The sequence below is a fragment of the Melanotaenia boesemani genome, chromosome 10 (genome assembly GCF_017639745.1).
Source record: "Melanotaenia boesemani isolate fMelBoe1 chromosome 10, fMelBoe1.pri, whole genome shotgun sequence".
NCBI classification, from domain to species: domain Eukaryota; kingdom Metazoa; phylum Chordata; class Actinopteri; order Atheriniformes; family Melanotaeniidae; genus Melanotaenia; species Melanotaenia boesemani.
Genome location: NC_055691.1, coordinates 15,910,063 through 15,934,075, shown reverse-complemented (window position 1 = coordinate 15,934,075; position 24,013 = coordinate 15,910,063). Strand labels below are relative to the sequence as shown.

General features: G+C 38.8%; 2 protein-coding genes across 3 annotated transcripts in view; both read left to right on the top strand.

Annotated features, from left to right (window-relative positions):
- Window positions 1-14,497, top strand: part of lrriq1 (leucine-rich repeats and IQ motif containing 1) — a 36,961-nt gene extending 22,464 nt beyond the window's left edge. For both annotated transcript variants that reach the window (XM_041998121.1, XM_041998120.1), the window contains exons 21-27: window positions 1,151-1,222; window positions 1,334-1,419; window positions 2,185-2,286; window positions 9,505-9,616; window positions 9,778-9,838; window positions 11,885-11,993; window positions 14,260-14,497. In XM_041998121.1, the coding sequence (XP_041854055.1) occupies window positions 1,151-1,222; window positions 1,334-1,419; window positions 2,185-2,286; window positions 9,505-9,616; window positions 9,778-9,838; window positions 11,885-11,993; window positions 14,260-14,393 (676 nt within the window). In that variant the 3' untranslated portion in view covers window positions 14,394-14,497. The remainder of the gene's footprint in view (window positions 1-1,150; window positions 1,223-1,333; window positions 1,420-2,184; window positions 2,287-9,504; window positions 9,617-9,777; window positions 9,839-11,884; window positions 11,994-14,259) is intronic.
- Window positions 14,498-18,647: 4,150 nt separating this feature from the next.
- alx1 (ALX homeobox 1) lies at window positions 18,648-23,197 on the top strand. Its single transcript, XM_041998122.1, has 4 exons — window positions 18,648-19,264; window positions 19,458-19,762; window positions 20,000-20,128; window positions 22,046-23,197. The coding sequence occupies exons 1-4, from the start codon at window positions 19,075-19,077 to the stop codon at window positions 22,382-22,384; spliced, it is 963 nt and encodes a 320-aa protein (XP_041854056.1). The 5' UTR covers window positions 18,648-19,074; the 3' UTR covers window positions 22,385-23,197.
- The last annotated feature ends 816 nt before the right edge of the window (window positions 23,198-24,013 follow it).

Here is a 24,013-nt window from a genome sequence, read left to right as displayed (position 1 = left end):
ATAATGAAGAGAAGGGCCCCCAAGACAAAGCCCTGCGGCACACCTGTAGTGACTAGAGAGGGGTTGGATCTGAAAGATTTGAGCTGTATGAACTGAGTGCGGCCTGTGAGATAGGAGTGAAACCAGTGGGGGGATGTGGCTGATGCCAATGGATGAGTGTCTATTGGAGGATGGAGTGTCTAAGGATGGAGTGTAAAATGGTGTCAAAGGCTGCGCTGAAGTCAAGGAGGATGAGAATGGAGAGAACGCCGGAGTCAGCTGCAATGAGGAGATCATTTGTGATTTTCAGATTGGCTGTTTCTGTGCTATGACATGGATGGAAACCAGACTGGAAGGCTCATAGAGGAAATTCTGAGTTAAATTAAAGTGTAATTGGGAGGTGACAGTTTTTTCGATGATTTTATTAGAAATTTCCAAATAGATAGAAAATCACAAACACATACAGCTCATACTAAATATTTTGGTTGCTTTGCAGTTTTAAGCAATACAAGCTCATCAACTTGGCCCTTCTTACGTAGCTTAGCTTACTCGTTTAGGAGCACATTCATTATTCTCTACTGACCTTTGACATCAACACAGCATTTTGGTTCAGACAACTGCTGCTCACTGGATATTTTCTAAACCCTATTGATCATTATTTGAAATGTAGATACTAGTTTCCGAAATACAAAGACCAGCCCGTCTGGCACCAACAACCATGCCACGTTCAAAGTCACTTTAATCCCCTTTCTTCCTCATTCTGATGCTCAGTTTGAACTTCGGCAAGTCGTCTTGATCATGTCTATATGCATTAAGTTTCTGCCATGTGATTGGCTGATGAGACATTTGTGTTAACAAGCAATTGAACAGCTGTACTGGTGAGTGTATGTCATAATGATTTTAAAAAAATTATTTGTTACTCTTATCTACGTTCAACATACAGTAAAACCTACCGCTCTGATTCATTCAGCTTGTTGCCAAATTACACCCACCGACCCAGTAGATATCAACATGAAAGACTGTCAGAAATGTTACTTTCTTAACATAGTCAGTGGAAATTATTGATCATATATAAATATATTTTTTAAATATATCATGCTAAGTGACACTGTGAAATTTGAATTTGTAAAGCTGAAAAAAATTGCAAAGTCATCAATTTTTATGATTTCAGAAGTCAGTCTCCACCCTCATCATCAGTACTAAGTGGTCTATCTGAAAGAACAGAGAAAATTCTGGAAGAATGGTAACTCATCATTGTATCACTCATGCACCATTTTCCAAATGATTGATTTTGTGTGTTTTTATTTAATAATAAAAGATTACAGTTTTATATTTCTTTCTTTGCTTTATTCAGGGGCTTTACTGACCAGCGCACAGCTCTCCTTATGATTAAGAGAGCCCAGAAGATGAAGTCCACCAAACAGCAGAAAAAACATAGAAGTGAGTGTGTTCAGACTAGGATAATATATGTATTTAAACTATGTGTTACATATGTGTTTCTTTTTCTGTTTTCTGTGCTTGTCTGTTAAATAATTCATATTTAATAGAATTGTTTTCACATGATTATATAGAAATGAGTATTTTCTTATTCCCTAGCTCTCTGTCTTGAAAATATGGAAAAACCTGTTGTTGGTACATAAATCTGTTCTGTAAAGTGGAAAAAATCCATGCAAACTTTTTAGTCATTTCTTTCTCATCTTTGTTCTCTCTTAACGTGCCTCGACGTCAGTGAACCTTTCCACCCCATGTATGTTAACGAGCCATAACAGACAGCAGAGCCAGGGCCAGTCGCCTCTTATTCGGTCTTATTTGAAACCCCAGGAAGGAAATAACAATTGCCAAGAAAGCTTTTGACAAGTCCTCTCGTGATGACTTTCATTCCACCTCAGTGTAGTGGTTGAGTGAAGCTGTAGTGAAAGGTGACCTCACCTCTGCTCTGCTCCAAGAAACAGTAGTCCTACCATGGTTGTCATGCATATAGGTCATGTAGGGGGAGGCTGCTCTTTGATCAGAATTGCAAAGGCATGATTCTTATAGCAGCGCTCCACCGACACACAGGTCTGTGTCGGCTGTAACTCCTAATGACATCTTTCTCAGTGGAAGCAGATCTCTGTTCTAATATTTTCCGAATGTTGAAGCCTGTTTTTCTGCTTCTGGTTTTAGGCCTGCTTTGTCCTCCCCTGACACTGCTTTTTATTCTTTTAGATCCATCTGAACATCTCACTATGTTCAGAAATTACAGTTACCAACCAGGTCCAGTGGGGGCTCGAAACAAGCCTGCACAATGTAACAGATGTTCTTTAAAAGGTAGGACCTGAGTTATGTATTTTCTTATTCATGTTTTATATTCTGTAAATCATATTGTAGTCTTAAAGTTTTTTTAAGATCACTGAAGAGTCTGATCAGACCAAAGGCCCCATCTCACTGATGCAGCTAGGAGAGAAGACTCTTATGATTTACCCTGGCTAAGACAGCCGCTCAGCTCATACACTTATCATATAGTCAGAGCAAAATGCACAAAATGAGTAAATACATGCACAACCCCAACTAAGAAAAACTTGACCTCTTTTACATATCAGATTGCATTAACTTTATGCTGTCTGCAGTAGAACATCAACCTAATTTCAATTATTAATTGATATAAATAAAATTTTGCATTTTGGGCCTACAACATTTTCCCAAAATAATAATAATGGTGATGCTATTTTAAGCATGTCAACAAGTGATTGTAATTATGATTTGGTATAAAAGCAGCACTGAAGAGAGTTTGAGGAGCAAAGATGGGCAGATGATCTCCAGTTTGTCAATGAATATATGAAAAAAAATCATTAAACTCTATTTAAAAGTGTAATCCAGTCAGAAATAAGATTGGAATCTTTTATATTTCTCCCTTTACAGGGTAGGGTACACCCTGGACAGGTCACTAGTCCATCACATTGGCATCTAATGTCTATTATCTATTTACTGTTAAAACTATTATGTTTTTATCTCATCTTAGTATAAGCTAGGGTTGGGCGATAAATCGAATTTTAATCTCAGTCACGGGGTTTTCAACGAACATAAAAATGAAATGATCCGATTATTTGCTCCTTCTCAGTTTACTCTTGTGCTGTTTTCAGCTGCAAATCAAGTGCCACTGGCATTGCAGCGCTCTGTTGCAGACGCCGCCCACAGACAGACAGGCGACATTCGTGCATGTGAAATGTTGCGCTTGTTCACGTAGACGTGCACACGGGGACTTGCGACGTAAAACAAGAAAATAGAAAAATGGTAAATTTTTGTGAGTCGTGACTAAATAATCCACCAGCTCCCAGAGACACAGAGAGATAACACACTAAACAAACATAACTTTTTTTTGTCGCCAAAGACCAGTGTTCAGTTAACACAGTAAACAACCCGGGATTTAAGAAACTCATCATCACTTTGGACAAACGGTATCACTGCCATCTCCTCACCATTTTAGTGGAGTGTCTCTCCCTGCCCTGTATGATGAGTGTTATGAGGGTGCTGAGAAGGACATGGCTACTGTCCAATGTTTCACCACCGCTATGGACCTGTGGTCAAGCTGCACCATTGAGCCGTATAGAAGTGTTAGGCTACGTTTCATTGACGTGGATTTCAATGTGAAAATGAAATGTCTCTAGACTGATTTTTTCCAGATCACACCGGGCAGAAACCAGGTTCTGTATGATGTTGGGTTGTATTGTAGCCTTCCCAAAGTTAATTTACATCTCTGTGATGGAAGCATCAATGCAGAAAAATGCAATAAACCTCCAGGTATTTTTCAACAAGACAATACGAAATCCCACTCTGCACACAGTACAGATGCATGACAGAAAAATGTATTGCAGCAACGGTAGCTGCCGTGTCTCAAAAAGCTTTGACAACACAGATAAAAGCATGTCATGTGATAGTTCATGGAGTTTTCACTCAGGTAAAGAGGTTTGTGATTTCATAAATATTGCAAACTGCATCCCATCAAACTGTCAGATATCATTCTGTGTTTAGAAGAAAGAATGGCTGTCACAGGGAGAATAGATCTCGACAGGGAAATTGACCTTGACACAGCAGTCAGCTTATAAAGCATTCCCACAGGCTTTTAGTCCGACTTTACTGTGACTGAAAGCCGGCTTTTTCCATGACTGTGAAAGCAACTGAAACCACATAAACATACACGAGGCTGGTGTATTTTAGCAGAAACTACTGCTATGCTGCTCATGGTAACGAGCAACACAGCCTAACAAAATCAAATGAAAAAAGTTAGCTTTAGGCTAATTTAGGCAGTACCGTTGACTGACTTGTGGAGAAAGCTGGCAGCTTCAGCACCCTTTTAAAATCTTACTCTATCTTGAGTTCCTTCCACTTGGGGAAGGCTTGCACAGTGTTGATTCTCCTTTTTGTATCGTCTGGTCATGCTGCCTTAATTCCCCCTTTTCGCTTTCTTGACGATGGTGAAAACGGCGCCCATGCTGCTGTTACATATGCATGGTCCTTCATTTTTGTGAATAACAATTTAACAGATTTTTTAACTTGCTTAGTAAGCCGCTCTCGTTTATCTTCTCTTGTGTCTCAATCACTGTGAACTGGCTTGCAGAGAAAACGCATAGTTTGTGCTATTTGTCCCTTGCCGGTGGCTGTAGTTTCAAAATGGCAGTTATTGTTATTGTTTGATTTTTATCTGACTGCAAAAGCAAAAACTTGTCAGTGAAGATACGTCTGTTGGTAAAATGGGAACAGCCCAGGTCCCATATGATTGGAAAATGCTCTCACCGAGCCAAATTGGTTGCAACAACATAGATGGCATGCTGATATTCTATGATTTTATATTATTGCTTGATTTATTTTTTAATTGTATAAAGTTTCCAAAAGATTTTACTGGTTGCCTGTAGTTTGAAGCAGGGTGATTGTCAGAGGAAAGGCAATCAGAATCTCCCTTCGTCTTTTTTCTGCCATGCCCCAATGCCCTGCCCTGAGGTGCAGGGATGATTTGGGATTGTGTCATACACAGCCAGACTTAAAAGGGAGGAAAGCGCTGGAGGGAGAGCAGGAGGGAGGATGGGGGAAAAGTCTGCTTTTATCATGAGGGACTGTCTCCATCTTTTCTCCACACTCCACCTTAACCCTCTTTCCCACCCATTGGGGTCAAGGCCTTACATCCAGAGAACGCCACACTGGCGGTCATCCAGCAGTCATGGCATGCTGCAGCTTAGTGACAGCTGCCAGCCCAACGCTGCAAATTAACTGCAGAACAACACAACACATTCACCTGTCTATTAATCTATTCATTTCTTTTAAAGTTTACCTTTAACAGATTATTATGTAAAAAGTTATTAAATTTCTTCTACCCCCCCCCCCCCCAAAAAAAAACAAAAAACAAGAATCCTTTTTTTTTTTTTTTTTTTTACAGTTTGGTAGTTGACAAAAAAAAACCAAAAAAAAAAAAAAAAAGGAAAGTTACACCAAACATATAGGTCACCCTCATCAGCTAAACAAAACCTGTGGCAGGATTTTGTTTGCTTGGCCCTCAGATGTAGCCTAATTATGTTAGTTTGAGCTGCACGTGTATCATATCAATTATCTGTTGGGAAACTTCTAAAGATAAGTTCTCAGCCACCTGGCAAACGAGGAGTAGTCGACCTAAGGTCCAAATGACCTCTTACTTTATAACAATCCAGTTAGGTTTTTTTGGTTTGTTTTTTAATAGTTTATCTCTCTTCTCCACCTATGTCTTGATCAAGCATCAAACAGAATGAGAACTTTTAAACAATGAGTTTAAAGATTTACATCAGCTGATAACTAACAAGGGGTCTCTGGTTAGGATGTCATCCTCATTTTTGTTTTACACTTTCAATCTTCAGTCACTTTTCTGATCCAGCCGAGTGGGATCCCATAAAATGCATAATTCTAACCAGCTTGATTCTGGAGGAGACGACTCCTGCTGCCTTTTTACAGGATGGCTACAAGGCCATGGCGACAGCAGCAATGGAGGTGGTGTGTCAGGAACTGACTTGCGCTCCTGTGATCCTGAGCCTAGGTTAATCTGCACTCATGCTCCACTGGTCCTGACCTTTGGAAGGCACCCAACTCCTCCGGATCCATCCCCAGTGCCCGGGGCCTAGCCGACCCAACTCAGCCTGGCCCAGCCAGTGCTCCCCGACTGGGGCTAACGTTTCAGGCTTTGAGTCAAGCCCCTTCTGGAGGTGATTAGCCCCAAACCCATGACAGATTCTCTCCAAGATATCTGACTCGGCATGTTTATTTTATCCAGGCTCTTTGTGCTGGATGTGCTGGACATGAGTAACCCACTTGAAATGGGTATCAGCTTACACACCCAAAGAGGGAAACTGACAGAGAAAATGGTTCAGAACTATGACAAATTTTCTTTTAAAGGGAAAAATATATATACATATTCCTATTTTATGTGACTTCCATCTTTAGTGTCTAGCTGTGTGGTTGAAGACATTGCCTCCAAGCTTTTTCTCCTCATTTCTACTCTCACTTTCCACCAACCCCTTCTGCTCCAAGCCCTCAGGCACACACTCTCTTCCAACCTTCCTCATCCATCCAAACTCCATCTTCACCAAACATCCGTCCTCCAGTCACATTGACAAAGGATACATATTTTTATTTCAGCCGGGAACCCCTACCTCCTTTGCACTTAACTCAATTTCAGACTTCAAATCATCAACAAAGTCAAACTGAAACACAATCACTGTGTTTATCATCAATTATCCAAAATAACTCCTCATTGGAGCATTTACCACCACTCATATGCGTTCAATTTCTGAGTTTCTATTTACAGTATCTCAAGCAGTGGAGCTCTCGCCTCATGTTATATGTTTGAGAAGGCCTGGCACACTTTAGAGTCACGCAGCGCTGGTGTTTGGTGGGGGTGGCAGTCTGAGTCACAAACAGAGACAGACGTCCAAGTAAAAACATTCAGTCACGCTCTGGTTCATCTTCCACTTTGCAAATGCCACAAAAACAGTACTGTCTTAGGTTATGTAGCCTACATGAAACACTCCTGATTTCTACTTAAATACCGCACCTCTGCCTGATCTTTTCCATGAGCCAGCATTTGAACAGTGCTACTTAAAGACAGCCAAATTGTTATATATTTGACAAATGGTTATTGTCCCAAATGTCCAGACTCAAAGTGAAAGTAGCCAACGCATTTAAAAAGAAAACAAAAATGAACGAGCCTCAGTCAAGCACACAAAAGAGGCGAGAAAAGCTTGGTTTACCATCCCTCTTTCCCCTTTCGTCATCTTGAAATTTTTAATTAAAAAGTGTTCAGTGTTACTTCCATTTATAATCTTACATTTTAATTTTTGATACAGATGGAGGACACTGTTGCAGTTTGTGTCAATTATCCAGACATTAAAACATCTTTTATAGGCAACTTTTTGTTTGTCATAATCAAAATTTGCTGTTTAAAATTCCAGTGTCTAACACTTAGCCAGAAATACTATGTTGTTGTTAGTTATAATTACATGTTAATAGGAAACATTGTGATTTTAAACTATTTCAAAGGGGAAATATTGCATCACGGTGCTACTATAGTGGCCCAGAAAGGAAAAACTAAGCAATGCCCTGCCACTGCAGTTTTTACTGTGTGCTTATGGAGCTGTTGCGCTAAGTTGTAATTTCTCCTAAAATTCTCCACATCCAACACAGCAGATTTTCTAACTAGCTCGTTTTGCGCAGTTAATAATTTTTACCCTGTTTATATTGTTACAATAAAAGTGGCTTAGACACTAGACCACTTATTATTATTATTATTATTATTATTATTATTATTATCATTATTATTTGTTTTACCTAAATTTCATTAGGAAATATGAACTTTTGAGATTTAATATTTCTTTTCTGTGCTCTGGCCCAGATAGGCCGCAGCTGAGTCAGCAGAATAATACAACAAAACACATACAGGGAACACATAATAATAAATGTATGTAAATAGAATTAAAGAGAAGCAATAAAAACATCAGAAGTTAAGACAAAAAGGTTAAAACACCAGAACCTCTGAAACATTAATCACCACAGTCATTGCAGGCCAAAAGGGGGCAGAAGTGTCAATCAAAACATTCACAACCAGATATATCTGTTTTTATAATGTCTAAAACTTAATTTCAATTAATGAAACCAGCTCCTGAAGATTTGAAACAAAATGGTTCTGATCCATTACACAAGGACATCAAGCTTGAAGTGCCAGCAGAACCCCTCCTTCATCTCTGGATAGCTTTCTGATTTTCAGTTCTCCCTTCTTCAATAGAGACGAGATCACTTAATGTGCTTAAGAGCCCCCCTTAACAAGCGTGACTCCTACGGCCCCCTCCTGATGTCCTGGAGGAGTACTGGAGGGGGATTTGGGGGGTTGGAAGAGGTCAAGAGGGAGCTTATAGTTGGGGGTTCTGAGGGAAGAAAAGAGAGAGGAAGAGTCTGTATAGTGCAACATAAATGTTCATATTTTCCATGAGACTAATGTATTACTGTTAAGATACTTTGTGTTTGTTATCATGTGCATTCACCTCGCAGTGATTGTAAATTATAAAGCTTATGACCTATCCTCATATAATCCCATGATTTAAGTGGCACATATAAAATCACTTAAAAGCTTATTAAATTGACCTAAACCAGAATCTTTCTTTGAGTCTTTTAGTGTTGTAATTAGTACAATATAAGATAAAGCTTCTGTTTAAAAATCGATTACAGAGAGTTATTTGGGCTGCAAAATGTCTTTAGCTCGTCTCTCGGTTTTAGGAAGTGCATGTAGCCATTTCCTGGCTTTTGCTGCCCCGGGGGGAAGCATCCATCACTCGACATTTTTAGTGGGGCTTCTTAATTAACCCATGAAAACTGTAAAGCTTTTCTCTTCTTTTTTTACAGCTCAGCAAAAGCAAGTAAATCGCTTAAATAAATGCGTCATTAGTTCCAGCGCCGGGCTGTCAAAATTCATTATCAGTTTACACCCATCCACTGCAGCTTTACTGTCAGTGCAACATAAATGTTTACGTTGAATTACGACCTTATTATAGGATTTCAGCAGAACTCGTAAATCAGAGGCCTTTAAGATTCTCTTTGTAACAAACTCAGAGAACATTGCTTTGATTCAGTTTCCCAAAGAACAATAAGCTCAATGAAAAGTGGGCAAAAAAGACAGAGCCTGCCCTTTGAATCAGCCACTGTAAATGTATTATTGAGCCCCCCAAAAATAAACCAGCCAAACAGAACTGCAGAGAGCTCTGACCACTCTGTCTGCACTCCAAAACCTTGTAGATTATAATTACAATGAAACATGTCAACTTTGCCACAGATGAGGCCTGTGGCCTGTTTATTTGTTGAGCTTGTAGTCTGGTGAGCGTCTGTTAACATGGATGTCATTCAGAATCACACAGCGTTTGTTTCCACCACTTACCAATTACCCTGTGTGCTCTGTCTTTGTTACTGCTGTCATCGGGAATGTTACTTAGCCAAGAAGGATGAAAAGAAGGCCTCTGAAGTTTATTTGTTGTTTTCTGTCAGGTGCAGTTGGTGAGGCCAAGTTTGGCCTTCAGCAGGCAGAGAGGACGGAGCAAATGAGGCGAGAACAAGCTCAGCAGCGGCTGCTTACACAGCATGACAGGATCTCAGAGAGGTGAGATACTTCATGCAGGTAACAGTAGGGTTTTCTGATTTACTGCTGCTTTTTAGGTCTGTGCTTCCCCTTTCTTTCATTGCATCCATTTATTTCTGTTGGAGTTAATTGGAGTAAATTCACTGGATAAAAGTGAAAATGATTCCTCTCTTTTTCCTTAGTGAGCATTTCTTACCGGAGATAAACTCTTCCACTCTGAATGGAGGCAGAGTGCAGCTTGTGGTGAGTTCTGTTGCCTGTTGTTACTTCTTGAAGTTCATTTATGTCTTAAAATCCAACTTCCAGAATGTGTAATAGCTAAAACAAATAGCAAAATCATTGGCAGAAGTTCAAATAAAGGCTCTGATTGTAAAATCACCACACTTTCTGGGGAATGAAATTGTCACAATTTGTATGTTTGGCATAATGTGGAATTGTCTCATGTGACCCAAACATGTATTATCACTATGTTTAAAGGCTTGGAAAATAATGTAATTTATTTATAATTTAATGGATTAAATATTTTTTTTATTTTTTACATTTTTCACAACATGAAACAATCACAAATGTGATATTTTACAGAAGTCTTCGCACAAACAGACTAAGGCAACCTGTTTTGTCAGCCATGAAATACAAGATTAAGGTTTGTAGTTGCAGTTAATTGTCTCACAATTTGAGACTGGAGAAGTTTGCCCCATAAATAATAGAATTATGGTTTACATGATCCATAGCTTTGGATACTTGGATTAGGCCAGGTAGCCATGGTAATGATGTGCTCAGCAAACTTTTTTATGCTGTTTCAAGTGAGCTGATGGATTTTTCCAGAAACAAACCCTTAGTTGAGCAATCTTTTATTCTCCAACAACTGATATCATAAGCTAGTAAAAATAAGTAAATAAATAAAACTTAAAAAGTGAAAATACAATCCCTCCAGTAATTTCATGGACTACTGGGCATTGGTAGCTTGGAGTCGTAGTTTAAAGGCACATTTATGCTCCCTTACGTACCTAAAAAGCCACATCTGTTTCAAACATTGTCATGCGTCTCCATCCTCATACTGTGTGTTTAGTGTTGCCATGGTTGTTAAGTCAATTCCTCCACTAGCAGTGCTAAGTTTAGAGTTCACTCCTGCGAACTACCATCAGTTTCAGACATTGTTTGGCAACGGTAAAGCACTGGTATGAAGTTGTTTCCAACCGCCCAACACGCCCTAAACACTTGCATATAGTCTTTCTTCACAAGCTTGTGCAATTTCTACAATTGTTGTACTCGTCTTCATTCTTCTTCTGTTTTTTGTTTCCTTCCTGATTCTCTTATTCTTCCTTGGTTTGTTTCCTTCCCTGGTTGCATATCAACTATTGCTGCTCAGCACTGCCCCCCACAATTTCCAGTTGTATTACTGTGTCTTCTGCATCAAGCGACAGATAGCTAAGCTCCCTGAAAACTGATCAACTTACGTGCGTAACCGACGCAGAAGACGGACAAACTGTCCGTCCATCTGTGCATCCGTCTTCTGTGTTGAGCATAAATAGGTAGAACAACTGTTTGTTGTTCTACTTTGATACCAGTTGTGGTTGGTTAAGGTTTGACTTTAAAAATACATGTTTAAAATAAAATAATCTATGAATAAAAACATGGTTAAGATTAGGAATTAGAAACACATGAACGTGAATGGTTTCAGGTTTATGTCTGGTAGTGAAAAATATTGCCATCTCACAATTTCTGGACCTTTGTTTAAACTATACATTGGTTATGTGCACAAACTCACTTATTACATATTATTTGCAGAGATTTAACTATAATTAGGAGTATAGCAGTATTTTGATGTTTTTGTTTAGTGTTTTTTAAGCTAAACACCATCCACAGTAAACAGTTAGGGCTTCTTCTTGTGCTGTAGGTCCTCTCTCCTGCAGCCTGGCTCGTCAGCTTTGATTTAAAGGAGGAAGGGGAGGCCAGTCTGAGCTTAGCTCCACACTGACTCTTCCAATTGCATCATCCTGCTGCAATTTCTTCATTTCACTTGCAGAAATCCCTGTGTCACTTTGGGACAGATCAGCTGGACCTGTGAACGATACTGATGCTTGTGAGGTCTTTGAAGTCAGAGTCCACAGGTCTCCCTGAGTTGTTACCAAGCAGTTTGAGTTATGATCACATGCCTGAGGAGCCGCCCTCTTCTTCCTGTTCAGATATTTTTGGGCTGCAGAACCGCTGCTTGTTTTAATGTTTTTCAGAGAGGTGGAATGCTTGTGTGGGATGTTTCATTTATGTCTTTCTGTGTGGTGCAATCAGGGTGACCCGGCATACGTAGATCGTCCACACGCCACTGGACTGTGGGCCAACAGGTTGGTTGGCCAACCTGACAAAGTAAACGCTCACAGAAACTCCTCAGGTCAAGAAAGTGAGTTTTTTTTTTTTTTTTTTTACTTTTTCACCTAAGATCATTGTCTTACTGGTAATTTACTGGTGCTTCAATACACAGGAGATTATTGTTATTTTTTTATACATATGTGTATGAAATTGTGCACTGATTACACTTTTGTAAAGGTGTTTTCAGGTTTGCATACTTGCATCATTTTGGTCACAGACCTGAGCACGTAGAGCCAGGGACAAAGGCCACAGCTCATTCGACCCAGACTCTTCGGTCGGCCGCTGTGGGAGGAGAGGGGGGATGCCACGGGGTCGAGATGGGGACAGGGTGCCGTGAATTTCTCTCCTGACAGGAAATAGGCAGAGTGAGCGAGAGAGAGGGAGAAAAAAAACATCAGTCCTTTCAGTGGAGAATGACTGGCCCTTCTGTCAGGAGAGGTGGGGGCTCAGGAGTTTGAGTGACAAAGATGCTACTGACAGGCTGACAGCAGATGACCACATTAAACAAGCTCAGGAATCCAAGTGAAGGAGAGCCCTGTCCCTGTTAACGAAACCAAATTGGATTCCGATGATGATTTCAGAATGATATCCACGAGGTGCAGCCAGCGTCTTCATGCTAACCAGGCAAGCTGTTTTTCCCCACTTAAGCAGCTCGGCCGGGAAAAAGAAAGCTTCTTTGTCCGAACCCATGAAAACACCACTTATCAAAATTGTTGAAGGGCAAATTGAAATATGAATGTATGTGTAAGGCAAGAGCATTTTTCAAAAAGCCAATTAGATATTTCATAAACTTGGAAAGGGCATGTAATAGTCTTGGTAGTATGTCATCAAACATTTATATCAGAGGAAGTGGGTTAGCTGCATCAAATCAGGGAATCTGGAAAATATCTACAGGGGTCACTAGAAGCAAATAAACAAGCTTTATTTATCAAAAGACAGCATGGCCTTTTCCTCTGAAGTGGTGTACATGCATCAAAGTGAGAGTTTAAAGTTAGAAGGTTCACTTAGTTTGCCAGAGCAGTAAAGCCTACATAAATACTCTGTAACCTACTCTATAACCTGCTGCAATGTGATACTCGCCGCTTGCTGGGACAGTTCCATAAAATGCGTTTCCAGGCTCACAAAATATTTTCATTACATTTGCGGAGGAAACCACTTAAATTCCATATCTCCCTCGATTTTGTCCGCTATTCAACCCTAATAGAAGTAAAATGATGGAAAACAATTTGTTGGTCACAGCAGTTGGTTAAGATGTACAGCCTCTTGTTCATTGATAGACCTTTGATTAACTGGCACTGAAAATACAGTACATGTGCAAAAAGATTTGTGCTCTGTGTTTGATTTAACACACGTTGTAGGGTATTCTTTAATAGACTGAGGGCCTTTAATAAATTACATTCAGCCACCCCAGCTGTTCTTAAGTTTCAGCTCACAATCAGCTTTCTTTAAACTATTTAAAAAAAGAAGACCATGAGGTGGATTAACACCACGGAAACAAGCAACATCAAACTCTAAAGAGATGTGATCAGCTTTGACATGTGGGTGGATGGATATTCTTTACAGCATCACCAGCAGCGCTCGCTTTTAGAACTGGGTCAGTACCTCCAAAATGTCCCAGGCCGCCCCCACCTAAAGATCTCCCTCAGCCCCATGCTGTTTGGCTCCCTGTGTGGGGCAGCTGCGGAGACCATGGACTTGAGCTCGCCACGTGGAACGCATCATACCCGGTAGAAGCGCTGCCTTTGTTCTGTGTGTTTGAAGAGCTTTGTGCTGATCCAGAGGTAAAATTGAAGGGGCCTCTGATACAGCTCACAGTGCTCCTGAGAGACGGGGGACAATAACACACGACTTACCTGCTCTAACTTCGGTATTTAGTGTCAGATTTGATTCATCTGAGACCATTTCAGTTTTGTTGCAGCTTTCTACATTCAAACTTTGTTATTTAATATTAAACATTGAAGTGTTGATATCTACCAATGCTTTGAATGTATGTCTCTAGATTTTTTTTATTGTTGGTGCATTAATATTGTCTTTTCAGAATTTTCCACAGATTTACTTTGATTCCATTTTTCTAGCAAAATAACACCTCAGGTGTTCCACATACTAAACAGTTGTTGACACACTTTTGATATCCTCTTTTTCCCCCAACTAATACAAAAAAAGAGGTGCAAAAGAAAGTTTGAAAAAACAAGTGATTGGCTTCAAATGTGTCATTTAAGTTACTGTTTGAAGTGTACATATTTCACAACACTCATTTTAAATGTAAAATATTTGAGTTTTCTTTCCATTGCCCGCAGGAAAAGAGGCCCTGTGTCCTAATCGAGTCATGTCGGCTCCGTCAAAAAAGGAGCGCATCTCCTTCCGAGACAACCCCGTTCAGATGAGCGGCGGCTGGGGAGGAGGCAAGAAGAGGCACAGACTACACAAGTAAATCCGTGTCTGCAAAAAATACAAATCTGATATATTTTTCACCTTTAGAAAGACGCTGTAGAATAGTCTTCTTTGCTTTGTTGTGGTAATAAAATGTTCTCCTACATACAGATCTGTTATATTTTTTACATTTATGCCATTAAACATGAAAATGAAGTGGTAAGAATTGGATTATTTATAACAGCGCTGAATTCTCCTACAGCTGTTCTCTCTAAACTCAGGTGGCTTTCTTTGAAAATAAACAAAGACCAATAAGGCCTCAAGCAGCCCAAATACCTTTAGGCGCTCCGATTATCTTCATTCTGCTCAAGTATCACAGCCAGCTCGCTTCAAAACACATGGAAGAAAGTCACAAAACTCGGGGGAATGACACGCTTCATATGCAAATAATGGCAGGAAACAAGAACCAGTACCTTTTTAGTGTTTGTGGTTTTATGTTTCTCAAGATGCTGAAATGTTGTTTTCAAGATGATTAATAAATATAGTCTGCATCCATGGAGAGAGACTGGCTTTTTCCAATTATTTTTGGAGAATGGCTTTTCATAAAGCTCAGAAATTAAAGTAAGATTTTTTTCTTCTAAAGTCATGTTTAGCTTGTTTAAACCCAAAAGTGGACTTGAAACACTGCCGTTCAAACACTGGTGTTAGAATTACAACGCTGTTTTGCTTATTTTCAATGGGGAACTGTAATGGCCGTGTCTGTGTATTTGTATTTAAAATTTGGAGAACTACGGCCTCCGTCCACAAACACTGCCCCACCAGAGGCGGTGCGCCTCAGGCCTGGAGGTTCCTCGTTGGCCCGCTGCCTGAAAATGATAAGTTAATGAATGTCAAAACAAATAGTCAGAGCTTCAGCATGGCTCCCTGGCAGGAAATGCATGTCTGTCTGTTTATTTTGCCTGTATCTTTCACTTATACATGTCTGAGTTTTGGTTGTGCGCGAGCTGATGGGTAGTTTTTTTTCCTCAGAGTTACATGTGTCAGAGATGTGGTGGATAAATAAAGGACAGCTGCCTTTATTTAAATAAATAATAAATCTGATTTATATTGCTTATATCAGATTAACAGGCAAGTGATAAGTATACACATTTTGGTAAAACGGTCGTCCACCACTACCTTTCGAGTTATGGCTAAATTAAATGCAAGCTAAGACGACCAATATCCACAGGCTGGTGAAATGAGCACTGCATTGCACATTTAGATAAGATGAAAAATGTCCCTCTTGGCCCCAAACTGCTCTGCCAACCTGACTTCATGTCTGCAAAATTTGTCAAATGGAGCCTGGCAGACATAAGTCTTGCATTCAGATTTCTGCAAATGACATCGTCAGATGCAAAAAAAAAAAAAGACCATGACTTTGTGCTTCCAATTTTAGCCGCATAATAGTTTATTTTGACATTTTTGGTAAATATTTTCAGGCATGCTGTTTAGTTTTGAACACTTACTAATGCAGCTATTACTTTCCATTCTTTCCTGTATGTTTGACATAAATATTAGTCAGTTTTTCATCTTGTCAGGCACTTCTTGCAAACCTAATTTTCCTATGCTCTATGTTGATAGAAAACTACGCTGAGGCACATTGTGGTGAGGATCTTACATGTATGTGTGTGCAAGTAGCAAACTGAATATGGATTTACTCAGGATAGGAAATGCTTAAGATGATAAAATATCACATCATACTTTTTTTTTGTCACACGGCACAAAAAGCTGCTCATTTAGCCAAAGTAAAGAAAAAGGAAATGGGTATAAAATAAGGGGGAATGTGCAATCTCTTAGAGTTTTCACTTTTAAAAAGGAAAGAAAACTGTTAAAAGCAGGAACGGTTCTGTACTGGACTGTGAGACTTTTGTAAAATGGGATTAAGCTGATGTGATGAGAGTTGCTCACCGCTGCTTTTGACATGCAGAGGTATACAGAGGGCCTTTATGGAAGAAAGTGCAGCCACAAGCAAGAAATGCATGTTTTTGATCTATACATTAGGACATAAACTATAAACATATAGTTTTTCTCCTTGCATCTGAAGCAATTACCATAGCTGTTGTTTGTTTATATTCAGCCTAACTAAAACATAACTAAAACATAATAATACTGCTGCTCTTTATAATGTTGCGCTACTATAATTCATGATTTAATCTATTACTAACACAAAGACTAGAACTTCAGCTACTTAAGTTTATGTTTTGGTCAGTTCTAAAGCTAAATGCATTTTAAAATGCAAATAAAATTTACTAATTATATAATCTATATGGAATAGAGTTTAGCTTAGATTCTGCTCGTTCGATTCCTTAAAACACTACTAAATCGTGATTATAAACTGTCCTTAACCCCGCTGACTACTCATATAACATGAACCTGGTGACTAGGCTGAGTGACTGACAGTTGAAGTTTGTCAGTGCTCAGGAATGCCTGACTCCTGGAAGGACAAAAGACAAACAAACAAAGTGAAAACAGACTTTAAAGACACTGAAGCACTCTTTCGCATTCTGAATTGCTCTGCAGAGTGAAATGGTGAGTGAAAATTCATAAGCTCCAAATATTTTGGGGAATGAAATACTGGGTCCTTTTTGTTTTGTGGTTGGCCGAAGTTTGAAGACTTTTAGGTGGATTGAGTTAGAATTTCTGCTAGAGTGTCTTTAGGCATCATGATGTCACATTTCTGCTTTCTGAAGTGGCTTGTTTTGGCCTCTCTCTTCAGTTTGGTTGTTGGACTGTGTTCAGTCACATTCAGGACTGACATGACTGATAATTAGCTCAGTTCAGTCATTGCCTGTGTTTTATTTTGAGCGTGAGGAGTGTTACATGATATGTCATTTTTAGATTTTAGAATTAGATTTTTTTTTTTATTGAAGTTGGATATCTATCTGACATGTTGGCTGCAGCACTTTCAGAATTAGTCTGACTGATCAACCTGTGGTGACCAGAACCACAACTTCTCAGACTCTTACTATTATGGCTGGAATCTCCAGACGCAGGCCCACCAAACCAGACTGAACTTTTCACATTTTCTCCTCAGCATGAGCCAGTCGACCAGGTCATCTTAGAAGCCCCCAACCCCCGCACTACTTAAGAGCATCTTTATTTATTTTTATTTTTATTCCTGTGGCACCATGCAGTCCCAGGTAACTGCCACTGACCCCAGAGCGAACCAAAGCTACGCCTGGTGTGCATTGCAGGTGGTGTCGCTCTGGATGGACATGTGGAGGAGAGAGATGGGCTCTGGTTAGTGGTAACATAATTCCCTCCAATAAGGTGAAATGTAGAAGGACTTCCTGTTGTTACTTCTTTGGAGAAAAGCTCCCTGCAGTGTCAAGTGTGTCTCTGTCTGTGAGGTTGAATAAAACCAACTTCTCCTGCATGTGGAGGTTGTTTGCTCTTTGATTCAATACTTCATTTATGGAATTTTTAATGTCAAAAATTCAAGCCAGTTTAGTGTTATTCATACAAGAAAAAACAAACAAAAAAAACAACAACAACAAAAAAAACAAAACAACAGAAAACAAAACAGAAGCTTTCTGAAAAAAATTCATGGTTTTGTTATCGGTGTATTCATAATTGCATCTTTCTAGAAGAAAAACAGTTTCTATTATATTGCTGAAAATTAATTTAGCCTCTTTTTTATTTTATATTTACCTCTCAACCTCCCACCATGCAGCTCGAAAATAACTGAATAATATAATAATAATAATAATAATAATAATATATAGATTTTTTTAAACATGTATCTTATTTGCATCCTATTTAGTGGCTGAAAGATTTCTCTAATTGGCTTGCGTATGCTAATAAGAGATTAAAATGTGCGATTTTATGCTCAAAAATGAAAAACAAAAATAAATAAATAAAAAGAAAAAAAAACTAACAAAAATAGATTTTTATTAATTACAAATGTAATTGCAATGTTTTACATAAGTTGCGTCTTTGCTATATATATATATATATATATATATATATATATATATGTATGTATATATATAAATTAAAAGCTATATAACGCCTTATCATTTTTATTAAAAATGCCAAAGCAATCAGGTTTTCCTCTAAATAAATTTAATCTAACTTTGGCGTGAAGCCTTTATTATTGGCTTTAAATTCACATTTAAACTATCGAAAAAAAAGAAAATCTTTCCAAAGGCCATAAATCAGTCTACCTATCACGAAGCTCAAACAATAAATCCCTCATATATATATATATATATATATATATATATATATATATATAAAATAGTTTTTTAACTATTTTTCTAGTAGCTGATAAGAATTAACAACACAAATCAGCTGGTGACCAGCGAGACGAATTACATCTTCAGGTGCAACTTGTAGCTGCAAATACATCATTACCTCATTGTGGTTGTCTAAACATGTTGTAAATTAAAGTCATTTTTGATTGCTTCCTCGGAGCGGCTTCTAGAATCCCCTCAAACTGCTGTTTGGGTTGGATTCAGCGCGTGGGAGGAGTTGGGTGTTGTGCTCATATTCATGGAGGAGGAGATGGGGGTGAGAGTAGGGGGGCTCGTTAAGGATCCCAAACTCTTCGGGGGCTATAAAGACGTCCTGCATTCAAGACAGACCAAATTAACTCCATCGGCGAATTATTGCATTACGGACCATCTGTCTGCTTCACCGATGCGCCACGGCGATCAGTTTGTGTTTTCCATGCGGGTATTTGATTAGAGGTCGCGGTGAGGATGATGGAGTACATGGAGGAAAAGTTTGCCTTGAAAAGCCAAGCGCTGAAGGCCAGCGATTACTACATGGACCAAGTCATGGAGAGCCTGGACAGCGCGCAGTACTTCAATAAATCTTCCCCGAAATGTGTGCAGGCCTTCGGGTTGCAGAGCGGCGAGCACCGCTCCTCTCCCTGCGGGGATCAATCCGGTGAGTCACAACTTCTTTTTCAAACTTTTTTTTTCTTTTTTTCCCCACTCTTTTGAAGGAGTTTCACTCTGTGAGAGTTAACAAGAAAATAAAAACGAAACACCCATTAATTTATTTTTTCCTTTCAGATTATTTACTACAACTTATTGTTTTATATAGAATAGAATAAAATAATTTTCTTAATATTTTCCAGCCAATTATGTGGTGCCAAAAACGGATGAGGACACTTTGCACTCGGAACTCGGGAGGTCGATGGACAGTTGTTGCACTCTGCGGGCGTCTCCGGTGACAACAGGGTCAGAGAAGACAGATTTGGACGACATGGGAGACAAGTGCGACAGCAATGTGTCCAGCAGCAAGAAGAGGAGACACCGGACCACCTTCACCAGCGCGCAGCTGGAAGAGCTGGAGAAAGTGTTTCAGAAAACTCACTACCCAGATGTTTATGTGCGGGAACAGCTGGCCATGAGGACGGAATTAACAGAGGCCAGAGTGCAGGTACACTTAAGCATTATACTCTCATATTTTTTTAATTTTACTTTTAGGTTAAATAAAATGGAAAGGATGAAATTGCAGTGTATATATATATATATATATATGTAGGCTATATAAAGATTTTTCTTTTTAGTGTTTCGTTTTGTTAAAGCGCTGTTTATTTTATTTTATTTTATTTTATACACAAAGTTTATATTTCGGATAAACATTATTAATTCATGACTTCCCTTTTTCTTAAAGGTGTGGTTTCAGAACAGAAGAGCAAAGTGGAGAAAAAGAGAGCGCTACGGACAGATCCAACAAGCCAAAACTCACTTTGCAGCCACTTATGATCTGTCGGTATTACCACGGACCGACAACTACACACAGGCAAGTTGCGTTCACGTTCCCCTGACTTTTTTTTTTTTTTTTTTTTTTTTTGCCTCTGCCAGAAAAAAGAAGGAAAATAAAACATCTTAAAGCTGTTTGTCTGCTGCACGTCACGTTCAATGTATCACCTTTTTTCTAAAAGACCCAATTTATGCAAGTCATTACAAATTGAAGAAAGCCTGCCATTACTGCCCCATGAATCACTTCTTATGAAACCCATCCTCAGATAAGAGCCTGGACGCTGATTAGAGCCCCTGTGAGGTGTCACATCGGAATGAATGGCCTTATATCAGATTTCATGTTGGCTGACCATTAATCTTGCTGTTTGAGCAAAGGTCAGGTACAAGATGAGGTGAGAGGAGATGCGAGATGTCAGTTTGTGTTCTCTATCACTAAGTCAGATTGGGTCTCTGAGTGTTCCCTTTAGCTTTTTTTTCCCCAAGATGGAAATTTGCCACCAGCAGCTCCTCACAGAGGTTTGTGTTCACATTTTAGGTCTAAAGAAAGCAGCTGAAGTGTTTTATACAAGGACACGCAATTTTAAAAGGGAATCGGAGCAAGGACCCTGGTCAGAAATCTGTTGGACTGTCTTGCATTTTTCACGCACATGTTTTTGATAGATTTTCTTAGCCATACCCACTCATACAGCTGATCTAGATTACTATCATTAAAAGGATGGACCTCCTTAACTCGGCTGTTGTCTCTCTAAACACACTGGACATGGATTGGATTCTTGGCTTTAAAAGAATTACACTTTTCTCTTGACTATGTGGTTTTGTCCTTTGTTGCTGCTCTTTGGCCAGGGATTGAAGTTATCCTTATCAATGACACATGTTTTCAAGAAGGTTCTGTTAGGAGACATTTTATGTTCCAAGTTGATCCTAATATTTCTTTTAAATCTTTGGTATAAAAGATTTTTTTTCTAACTGTCAAATTGGAACACAATTACTCTGTCCTTGAAATTTTCCAAAAGTAATAGTTTTGGAAAAGTTTATATTTCAGTTTATATTCTTCAGTAGTTTCCTTAATTTTCCATGCAGGCAGATTTGATTGATATCATTAAATTAAACTATTATCTTTAATTTTTGTTTATACTGAAGGAAACGGATGTCCCATTAAAGTGACTTCATTTTGATAGACTATAATTAATGAAAAAAAAAAAAGAATTTGCATCCTAACTCTGCCTGCTGTCCTCTAACTTTGGTTGAAATCTTGGCAAATGAGACGGGCGAGTTGTCCCAGAGTGAATACAGTCATAAAACCATCAGCAGAATCTGTGAGACAGACGTGAGCGAACTGTCTCCACGGACCGTCCCGTCTGCTCTCTAAAAATGCCACATGATTGTCTGATTAATAAAAGCACATTTTATTTTATTTTATTTTATTTTATGCAGGTTCTGTTTCTTAGATGTATATGTCCACACACAAAATAAATAAAAAAGCTGGATTATTTTCCTTAAAAAAAACGATAATAATAACTCTATTTTTAGGACGCTGCCCTAAAAAGTTTTTTTTTTTTTACCTCTGTTGGCGAAACCCAAAATTTCTTTGTAGTAAAATAACATTCAACTAAAATGAAAAAAGTTCTTAAACGTAATAATTTACGTTATTTTAAATCAGAGTACAGATTGATGACTCATGCTTAAAGACAAAGTGATCTGAATGCCACAGCACCAGGTTTTATTGTAGCTTGTAGGGGCTGAACTACACTGACAATTTCCACAGTTTAAACTTTGATATCTCATACAGTACCCTGTCTATATTGTTTATGTGAACATTTTAGATAATATTCCCCTGTAAAAAGTTATTATGTTGCATGTTGAGGAAGAAGTGTACATAACATGAGCTAAATTGGCCTGTTAAAATGAGCAGATCTAAACACTCCCTGTAGTTTCTAACACTATCTTTTCCCAACAGATCCCAAACAACCTGTGGCCAAGCCCGGGTCCCGGCAGCTCTGTGGTCTCCTCCTGCATGCTGCCTCGAGGCTCCCCTCCATGCGTCACCTCCTACTCACACTCCCCCCGTTCAGCCGCTGCCGCTGACCACGGCTTTGTGGGCTTCCCCAATCAGCAGAACCAGTTCGGCCACGTCTCCCTCAACAACTTCTTCAATACGGACTCGCTCCTCACACCGGCTGCCAACAGCCACCCGGCATTTGAGACCAAGCCTGAGTTTGAGAGGCGCTCATCCAGCATCGCCGTGCTGCGTATGAAGGCCAAGGAGCACACGGCCAACATCTCCTGGGCCATGTGATCAGGATTTATATGTATGTCTGGAAAATCTGGACAAAGCATGGAACATTTCTTCAGTTTCCAGTTTTTACAAAATGTGGGAACTGCCATGAGAACCTGAAGTATTATTTCAAACCAAACCAAATTTCTCTCTGCGCTGTCAGGAAAAAAAGATGTCTACATGTGGACGTTGCTGCAACATTTATGCATTTCTGCAAACAGAAAATGTAATCAGATGTTTTGTGACAATCAGATGTCTTTAAAGATTTTCTGCAACAAGCTGACAAAAGACCTCTGTAGCTTAACTAAAGCAATACATTCATATTATTTAGAGTTTCAGGTTATTGTCAGTGCGTTTTTCTTTTCTTCTTTTAAATTGACAAGATGTCCACTCTTCGATGACCCTTTGTGATGGTGGAGGAGAGAGTTGTGATGTGTGAATGGAGGTCAGGAGTTCGGCATTTCCTCTTGACTGAGACAAAATAAAGGGCGACAGTAAAGCAGGAAAAGTGAAAGGCTATGCTGGGGTACGTGGATCTCGAGGGAGGGGTCCTAAACCACTTCCGTGTTTCTGGGCACTGAGAATAAGCTTCTTTTTTTTTAAGTCTTCCACCCTGGTTCTGGCTCAGGACTGAAGATGAGCAGGGCGGAGAAAACAATCCGACTTGATGTACTAACATGTCTGTGTGCTTTGTAGCAAAGCTCTGAATTTTTATTTTCCCCCTTTGTTCTGCATCACAGATAAACAATGCAGGCAAAGGAGGCACGTTTTGTAATTGTTTTTGTGTTATAAATTTATCTGGTGGAATCATAATAATAAATGAGCATAAATCAATTCTAGTGCAACACGTTTCTCATCTGAAATTCAGCTGGAAGGTAAGAAAAGTTTCTGTTTCTCAATAACAAACCCCAGAGGAAGACATCACAGCTTAAAACTGCTTCAAGCTTTATTATTATTATTATTATCATTATTATTATCATTAATATTATTGTTAAAATTATAATAATTATTATTATGATTATTATTTGTTTTTTTTATTATTATTTTTTTTGTTTCTGACCTGTTTTTAAAGACCATTATGTTTATTCAGTGAGGTTGGGTGTGTATGCCAGGGCACGGACAGAAAACATCATTGCAATTTTGTGGAACTCCTTCACAGTCAGAAAAAAAACACAAAAAATATTAAATACTTTTCACAAATCATGCTTTTATTTTATAAATGTAATATATAAGAACCATTTGGGTTTTTTTGCTGGTTAAATAAAACACATTATTTTTTTTTTGGGCATATTTCACTTCAAAGAGTCAAAGAATAAGAATTATAATTTCTTAATGCTCTAATGCTAAAGGTGTTGGCTGCAAAAGCTCTGAGTCTGAACATTTCCATCAAACATCTAAACCTTTAGTTTACAAGCATCCTAACCTTATAAAACAGCTGTTCGCCAGGCTTTTATCACAAGTTACTCAAACTGAAGTAAGAGAGAAAATTTTTGCAGTGTATTGATAAATACTATTTGCTAGTCGGGGATATTAGGCTGCAAGACAACGACACAATATGTCTTACACATTAAACTTTTTTATTGTTCTTTTGTTTTACGTTTTGTTTTTTAACTCTGACACCAAGTACTCAGTTGTGTAAAGAGTCAATCA